This window comes from Pistacia vera, unplaced genomic scaffold (genome assembly GCF_008641045.1).
Source record: "Pistacia vera cultivar Batoury unplaced genomic scaffold, PisVer_v2 Contig570, whole genome shotgun sequence".
Taxonomy (NCBI): Eukaryota; Viridiplantae; Streptophyta; class Magnoliopsida; order Sapindales; family Anacardiaceae; genus Pistacia; species Pistacia vera.
The window spans coordinates 2605575-2614977 of NW_022196413.1; the positions used below are offsets into that span (position 1 = coordinate 2605575).

Consider the following 9403-nt stretch of genomic DNA (forward strand, 5'->3'; position numbering starts at 1 on the left):
CACCTAGTTGACATTGTCACGTTAACTCCATTACACCCAAACAAAAATGATTTTTGAGTTGAACAAGAAACGGTCATTCCTTCACAGGGAACAGTCGTTCTTTTATGAAGGAATACTCATTCCACACAGAAAGATAATCATTATTTATTATAAAGAATAATCATTCATTTCCTTATGAAGGAATGACCGTTCCTTACGAAGGAATAATCAATCATTTCTTATTAAAGGAATGATTGTTCCTTAAAGAACAATCATTATCCATAGAATGATTATTCCTTCATAAATACAATCGTTCCTTATAAAGGAACGATATGGAACACACTATTCCTTCTGAAGGAATAATTGTTTGTTTTTCGTAGTGCCTTGGTTGTCTTGGGTGTGGCCGGAGTTGACGTGACATACCATTCTATTAACACGTTAGGATTGTAAAGTTGTGAGATTGAATTGTAAACGTAACATTTTTCATTTATTATATACTGTATGATAAACTTGACCTAACATTTTAAATTCATGTATTCATGTTTGTGAGATTGAGTTGTAATGTAACATTTTTCATTTATTATATACTGTATGATAAACTTGACCTGACACTTTGAATTCATGTATTCATCAGTTCAAACTAATCAACACTTTTCAAACAATGACTTGAAATAAACTGAAAAACAATTTGAATCTATATAAAATATATTCCCTTTATACCTTTTTACAAGTCTAGAAATTGGAAACTCATATTCAAACTATTACAACTCTTTCCAAAAGAATATAAGTTGAAGAACAAACAAGAATTATCTAGCTAGAAACGCAGACTCCTTTTACAAGCCTCAAAAGGAAGTGAAAACATGGAAAACATTCAAGTTCTCTAACAATCTCTTCATCAAATCTCTGCAAATACGATCTTGTAAAACCAATCCAATTCTTCCAATCTCCCTCTTCTCACCCCATGCAATGTCTTTACACACTTCATTTACGCTCTCTCTATCGCCTTGCTCGCCCACATAGGTGATGTTACCTTCTCTTGATGATCACCACTACTACTCTTGATTGTTTGATTTGATTCACCTCTAATTCATCCAGAAAATATGCTGCTCTATTTCGTCATCTTCTCGGGGCTTTTTCTTCGGCTTCTCTGCTTCATCTGTTGTTGCATTACTCGTCCTACAACAATGTTCCCATTATATTTATATACATCCATGCATGGTGTTTTTTTTTTTTTGGCCAAAACTAAGATATAGACTCAAAACTATCCCCTTTTTTTTCATCTATTTATTTTGTTTTCTCAGAAACTCATTTAATATTGAATTTTAATTAATTCTTTGTTCTGAAATAATGATAAAGTAAAGCATACTGTTTAGAACAAAGTTTTCGGATACAATGTTAAAAGCTAGTTTCTACTTTGAAGATGAGAAGGAAAAAAAAAAAAAAAAATCACATTCACTGTTTATTTTACTTGGAAAACAAATTTTCAATATATAAAATATATTTCAGAAATTAAATTGTTCAAAGGCAACTGTTTTGAGATATATCAAATCCAGCGAAACCTACGGCATTGGAGGTTCTCGGTCTTCTGGCTTCACTTGTAATTTGGGCTTTTATATATATTATAGTATAACTCTTCTTTAAATACAATTCGGCGAGTGACAGACAATAATAGTAGAAAATTAACAACGATAAACAGTATAATTAACTTTTACACAGCCCAATTAAAACCAGACAAGTTACTATAAACTATATAATATGATTCTCTATTCTGTAAAGTGACCGAATTAACAGTAAAATCGATCTATTTCCTTTAGTTTCTTATTAATCATTCCAAGAATCGGTCAGATCTAACTAACATCATGCTACATTGTGGGATGATTATTGACAAGTTAATTAATTATAAGGTAAAAAAAAAAAAAAAAAAAGACAAAGTGAAGAAGCAGCTTGTGGATATATCATTATTCCTAAAATCACTTTTTTTACCATCTAGGGTTTTAACCGCACAATTAATCAAGTGCCTGTGGATGGACCCCAATTATATATAGAAGCCTTAAAGTTGAGTTTTCTTTTCTCTGTTTGTCTCTTTTCTTTTGCTTTTTGAATAATCCTTCTTTGACTGTATCATGGAAGGTAAAGTATCGAAGGTCCATCCCCCTTTAACACAAGTCTAGGGCAAAGTTTTCTCTATCTACTTATCAATTTTATTATCCATAATAAATCAAGATTTAATAACATCATATTTTATAACCATATACTAAATTTACTCTAAATATAATTGAAATTTAGTTTTCAATCATAACAGCTGTAAGTCGGGCATGCTATTATTATTTGTCTCCCACTAAAATGAAAGATCATAATGGTCTACCCACAAGTTGATATGATTAAAAAACTTTGGAATCATAAAACTTGCATGTAGTGTTTCAACTTTACTTCCAAAAATTAAAGTTCAATCAATCCCTAAATCCTCAAATATTTAACCACACCTAACAAATTCCAAATTAGAATTCAAGTCGAAGGATTTAGAGTTTTTTGTCTCTTTGAAGTTCCTTTTAAGCCACCCTACCATTAATATTAATAGCAACAATTAATAAGTAGACTAGCTTACGAAAATTTAACCGTTGCGGTCTTTTGACTTTCTTAAAATCGTAAAAAATGGTTGCAACAAAAGGATTTAATTCTTATCTTATTTTGTTGTTGTTAGTGATAAATGATACATTTCATGCATGCAATATGAACAAAAGAAAAGACAAATATAATTAATATTAATCAAACAAAAACAAATTATCAACAGTGATGATGATTTACCGTTTGTGTAACGTCGAGAGTAGCCGCTCATCAGACTCGCCGTTGTCATGAAATCTTCAAGCACGGACACCGGACTCGGTTGCAACTCTCCGTTAAGCTCCAAACACTTGTTATCTCTTCCACCAAAATTCTCATCATTATTTTTGTTATTATTTTCTTCGTCAGCAATGGTACTGACACTGCTCTTCACAACGTCAATGATCTTCTTCAGAGCTTTTAAATCCTCGTCACATTTCTCCAACGCTTCAAGTAATTTCCTCCTCTTATCCGCAGCTGATTCAGCCGTCAGAACCGCGGACGGCGGAGTAGTTTGCAAGTTCTCCGGTGACTTTACGGTGATCGACCGTCGGATCTCCGCCGGCAAAGTCGGACTCCTCGGTACACTGTGCGAGGATCTTGGAGGTCCATTTGCGGTTTTCCTCTCTTCTTCTAACGACGAAGAAGCCGAGTTCTTCTCCTGCTTTTTCCCTAAGAAAATAAGAAAGAATTTTATTAATATTATAATAATTATTTAAAAAAACTTATGAAACTTTTTGAAAGATAGAAGAAAAGAACCAGAAGTGATGAATTTGCCATGGCGGCGGTTGTTGTAACCATAAACAAAGCGGAAAATGCCGGATATGCAACCGACGTTGGTCTTGAGGTGGCGGACATTTTTGGGAGAATTTGCGCGGCGAGAAGATGAAGCAGGCAGTGATGTTGATGAATCGTCTTGTTTATTCACCATACTAAAATTCTCTCAAATTATTTCAAGAAAACAACGGCAATAAACTTGAAAGGTTTAATTCTCTTCCCTGGTGAATGTGTGTAAAGCAAATGCGGCAAGTAATAAACTTAAGCACGTGGAGTTCTTTTTTAAGAGCTTTAATTTTTATCATGTTTCAGCCGTTGGATGGATGGATAAGGGTTCTATTACAATCTTTACCTTTTTTAAATTTTAAATTTTTTTTTTTTTTTTTATTGGTTTATTGAGGTTTTGGTTTTCTTGGTTATGAGTAATAAAGATGGCACGAGAACTCAGTGACAGTTACAGAAACTGGTTGTATCCATAACACCGATTAAATCATGTTTTAAATTCTTATAAATTTAGAGCAGTTAATCCTTTAGATAATATATACGTGTAATGGTTACCTTTTTGTTATGTTGTGGGTAATTAAAATAAAAAAGAGAAATATGAAGTAATAGAGAGGTGGGAAGATTAGACCCATTAGATGGTCCTGCCACCTAAAGCATGGTGTGGATCCGATCAGCTTTTCAGAGCACATATATCTTCACTTTAGCAAGCTCTCTTAAAAAGCAAACACATTAATATTCTATACACAACACTTCTGACTACATTTACTCATCTGTATTCTTCTTTTCTTAATTTGTATTGTATTGCTTACATTTCGACATGAGGGAAAGTAAATGGTCACAGATATACTAGTTATAAGAGACAGCTCGATTTTGTTGTTTTTCTACTTTGTCAGCTCTAGAGTTGGAATCCAAAGGTTATGTGACAACAAAATATATTATTACACCGATATAGTATTACATTTTATATGATAATAATATAGGATGACACATTAGTATGAATGACATAATATTATAATTTACATATTATCAATTGAATATTTTATATCTGAATTTGTTGAGATTTTACAGGAATTTTAACTTGCTACTGTCCCCTTTTTGTGGGATAAGGTTATAGCTAGCAATCAAATGTCATTTTATACATTCAAGTTGCAGAGGAATGATTAGTAGGTTTGTTTATAGAAATATAGTAAAACTTCTCTATAATTACGGATGTAGTCAAGATTCTAAATACAGTCAGTTTAAAACATCAAAGTTGATATATTTACAATAAAATATATACAATATTTATATTTAACCAATACAATTAAAATGATACTTAAAAAAAAACAATTACAATTAAAACAAAACAAAACAATTACAATAAAAAAAAAACACAAATTTATCAAAATTCAACTCATAACTTGGGTTTTTCAATCAATTTATACAACCCAATAAAATTCAACTCATAAACCCATGAAAACTCATCAAATCCAACTCAACATATCAAACAATTAACCAATATATCAAAATTAAACCAAATCCCCAAATCTCTACAACTTAGGGTTTCACAAATTCTTTAAATCATTCAAAATTAACTCAATAACTAACTAAAATTTATCAAATCCAACTTAAAACAATAATTGATTAACCCATATCTCAACATAAACAAGATTAAATCAAAACTCACATCAAAATCTAGGAATTTAATCTTTCAATTTTAAATACATTTATTAAACTCAACAAAAACTTATAGCTCATGATTTTTTATCAATTAAGAAAGCTAAAAGAAAAGAATTTTAAGTATAAATAAATAAATAAATAATATGAACATCATCTTACCTTGTAATCCAAAGGAATAGCCTTGCTTGAGTATCTAATCAAAGAAAAAATATAATACGGGCGAAAAGGAGTGGAAATGAAGAAGGGAGAAAAGTTAAAAAAAATGTTAATTAATAATTCATTTTGTGAGGTTAACATGAAGTTAAATAGGGTTAAAATTGTAAAATCTATAAAACATTAAGATTTTTTTAAATTTTTAAAAAGTTGAGTGGTTTCAATTGAACCCACAACTCTCTATTTTGGCTACGTGCTTGTCTATAGTTATAATGGTGGTATCAAACTAGTTTATTACTACAAGGAGGTTATAACTTAATAGATGTGTAATTATAAAAATTATTGTTTTAATTTCTTATTTTATAATTCATGTTTTAGTAGCATATATTAGAATTTCAATTAATTGTTTTAGTAGTATTAAGATTTCTTATTTACTTTTAATATCACTTGATTTCTTATTTTATAATTCATATTTTAGATGAATAATATATTTCATCTTAAACTTTTAATTGTAACATAACATATATATATATTTTTTGGCAATATACATATAATTATTACTATGTAGAGGTAACTTTCTTAAGATGAGAATTAGAAAAATTATAACTTATTATAATATAGAGTTTATTCTTAGTTATAATTATCCTAAATTGGGATTAAAATTTTTTATTACTACATAGAAGTTATTCTTATATAGAGTATCACTATAGAGATGTTTTATTATGTAATGCTTTGGATGGAGAAGTAATTTATGATATTTTAATTCATTATAACTCTATCATATATATAGTACATATAGGAAACATTTACAAGGAAATAATAAAAGAAGTAATTACAAAATATTATGGAAAATATTCTATAAGAGAGAAATAAGGTAATGGTATTTAAGAATATTGACCATATTAAACTCTTAATTATAGGATTGACCATATCATATCAAACTCTTAATTATAGGTTTGACCATATCAAACTCTTAATTATAGGATATTATCCCTTAACTCTAGCACTCCCCCTCAAGTTGAAGTATGGATATCACACATGTCTAACTTGTCTAAAGAGTCATTAAAAACGTTGCTAGCTATGTCTTTGGTAAGAATATCGGCTAGTTGGTCTTCAAACTTCACAAAAGGAAATATAATGATCCTAACTTCAAGTTTTTCCTTAATTAAGTGTCAATCTTTTTCTACATGCTTCATCCGATCGTGTTGTACTGGATTGTGAACAATCTCTATAGCTGAAGTGTTATCACAATACAACTTTAGAGTCAACACCCAAACCCCTGAGCAAGTTCCTCAACCATAGTAACTCACACACTCTAAAAGTCATGTCTTTATACTCAGCTTCTGTACTTGACCTTGCTACTACTCGTTGCTTTTTACTCCTTCAAGTCACAAGGTTTCCCCCTACAAAAGTAAAATATCCTAAAGCAGATTTTTTGTTATAAGTTGAACCACCTAATCTGCATCAGTGTAACCTTTCGCCTTTAGATGATTATGCTTGGTGAAAAGAAATGCTTTACATGGAGTAGACTTCAAAGACCTCAATATATGTTCCACAGCATCCATGTGAGGTTTATGAGGATCGTGCATAAATTGACTCACTACACATGCTGCATAAGTAATATCTAGCCTAGTGTGGGACAAATAAATCAATTTTCCCACAAGTCTTTGGTACCTTGCCTTATCAATAGAAGTTGCATCTAAACAATGAAACAACTTATGCTTTTATTAATAGGGGTATTCGTAGGCTTACATCCAAGCATACCTGTTTCAATTAACAAATCAAGAATGTATTTCTGTTGAGATAATAAAATACCATTTTTTGATTAGGCTACCTCAAGCCCAAGAAAGTACTTCAAGTCACTAAGCTATTTCATTTCAAACTCCAAGGCCAAGTGTCATTGTAAGTTCTTAATTTCATCTTGATCATCACTTGTCACCACCATATCATCAACATAAATAATCCTAGCTTTTCATATATTTGGTAAATCTACCAAACCAAGCTTTTATAGATTGCTTTAAACCATACAATGCCTTCTTGAGTTTGCACACCATTGGAACATTTGAGTACTTTTCTATACCTAGAGAAGGATCCATGTACACTTCTTTTGTAAGATCTCCATGCAAGAAAGCACTTTTACATCAAATTGAAGAAGTGGAAAATCTTGGTTAACCGCCAAAGGCAAAAGCACTCTAACTATGTTAAACATGACAACCGGTGCAAAAGTGTCTTGATAGCCAATCCCATAAGACTGCTTATACCCTTTTGCAACCAACCAAGCTTTGTACCTTTCAATGGTCTCGTTTGCCTTATGCTTGATCGCAAACACCAATCAACATCCCACAGTTTTCTTTCCTTTCGATAGAGGCACAAGTTCACAAGTCGTAGCACTCTTTTCAAGTGTTGCCATTTCTTTAGCCATAGCTTGGGTCTATTTAGAATCTGCTAAAGCTTCCTGCATTTTACTAGGAATAGAGACAAAGGATAACTGTACATAAGACACATATGACTTGGACATTTTTTTTGGAAGACACGTAATTACTAATGAATATCTAGCTTTGGATTTAGGATTAGACTCATATTTAATGGGTGGTATACCATAATTAGAATGAGCTGGAAGACGATATTGAGACAATTGAAATTCAAAATTAACACATAACAATCGTAGAATTAGGATTAGTGGGTACCTTTGAGGAAGTTTCAGAAGAAGATTGGTCTAGTGGATGTATTGGATTATTAAGAGACATTGTACTATCATGAAGAGAATCATCTTCGAAGTTTGGAAACGTTTATTCAACAATTGGGGACCTTTCCCCTTCGTTAGGTTGATCGATGGTATCACTTCCAGTTGTTTGGAACAAATCCGAGACATAGTCTTCATCCGTAAATTCATAGGTCTCCCGGTTTTTCTTCCTTCGATTGTTCAAGAAAGATCCTAGACTGAGAATTATTTTGTACGATATCTCCAGACATCTGATTTCCTTCGTCTGAGGAATTTGAATCTCTAGGAAAAAACACATGCAATTCTTCATGATTAATAACTTCATCTTGATTCTCCCATTGATTTGGTAAATTAGTCGTCAGTGGCTTATAGAGAAGTTATTTCTCATGTAAAATAACATCTATGAAAACATAAAACCTCTGAGAAAATGGATCATAACACTTTTAGCCCTTTTGACCGATCTCATATCCCAAAAACACACTTCACTGCACGAGACTCAAGTTTAATCTGTTGATATGGCTGCAAGTGAACATAGACCACACACCGAAAAATTCAAGGAGCCAAAAGTACCATTGGCAAAAGAATGCAGTGACCAGAGAGAGCATCTAATGGTCTTCTAAAATTGAGAACACTAGATGGTATACGGTTTATCAAGTAGACTGTCAAATTCAAGGCTTCACCCACAAGTGAGAGGAAATATGATCTCCAATCAAAAGAGACTAAGTAACTTCCAATAACTGCATGTTTTCTGTTTTGCAACACCATTTTGTTGAGGAGAATAGAGACATGTTGTTTGGTGAATAATCCATACTGAGTGCATGAATTCCGTCAATTCTTACTTGAAGTATTCTCCCTCATTATCGAACGAAGGACTTTTATTGGAATACCAAACTGAATAGTCACCATTTGATGAAACAAGCAAAAAATTGAGCAAACATCACTCTTGTGCTTCAGTTGATAAACCCATGTCATTCGAGTGCAATCATCAACAAAAGTTATAAACCATCTCATCCCATTAAGAGTAGAAATTGGTGCCGGTCCCCAAACATTAGATTGAACTAGTGAAAAAGATAGATTTGCTCTATTATCACCCAAATGGAAAATAATATGGTGACTTTTTGCCATTACACAAGTTTCACAAATAAAATCCAAAAAATTACATCCACTAAAGAATGAGAGAAATAATCTCCTAAGATTGCTAAAAGAAGGATGTCCAAGTATCTTATGCTGTAACCAAATTTCCTCATTTTTCTTATTCAACAAGTCTTCATTCACCAAGTGAGCTTGTCCTTCTCTGTTGGAATGTTGGAACCCATTCGCCAGATAGTACAATCATACACTTTGTCTACCACTACCATCTTCTCCTTGGTATGGATGTTCTGAAAAACACAGTGAGTAGGGAAAAATAGAGAAACACAATTATAAGATTTTGTTAATCGATTCACAAAGAGAAGATTACAATTTAATGATGGCAAAAATAAAACATCTTAATTTGATAGCAAAAGTAGG

General features: G+C 31.8%; 1 protein-coding gene across 1 annotated transcript; it reads right to left on the reverse strand.

Moving 5' to 3' along the window:
• Positions 1 to 694: 694 nt before the first annotated feature.
• Positions 695 to 3582, reverse strand: LOC116109023. The gene is made up of 3 exons (XM_031395279.1): positions 3340 to 3582; positions 2785 to 3252; positions 695 to 1155 (listed from the first exon to the last, which is right to left on the reverse strand). The coding sequence occupies exons 1-3, from the start codon at positions 3509 to 3511 to the stop codon at positions 1088 to 1090; spliced, it is 708 nt and encodes a 235-aa protein (XP_031251139.1). The 5' UTR covers positions 3512 to 3582; the 3' UTR covers positions 695 to 1087.
• Positions 3583 to 9403: the final 5821 nt, after the last annotated feature.

Excerpts from the sequence above, each read along its gene's own strand:
- LOC116109023 (XM_031395279.1), bottom strand. The coding sequence starts at position 3,511 with ATGGTGAATAAACAAGACGATTCATCAACATCACTGCCTGCTTCATCT. Across the intron at positions 3,253-3,339 it reads TGGCAAATTCATCACTTCTG|GGAAAAAGCAGGAGAAGAAC; the intron begins GTTCTTTTCTTC and ends TTATTTTCTTAG. Across the intron at positions 1,156-2,784 it reads CTCTCGACGTTACACAAACG|GACGAGTAATGCAACAACAG; the intron begins GTAAATCATCAT and ends ACATTGTTGTAG.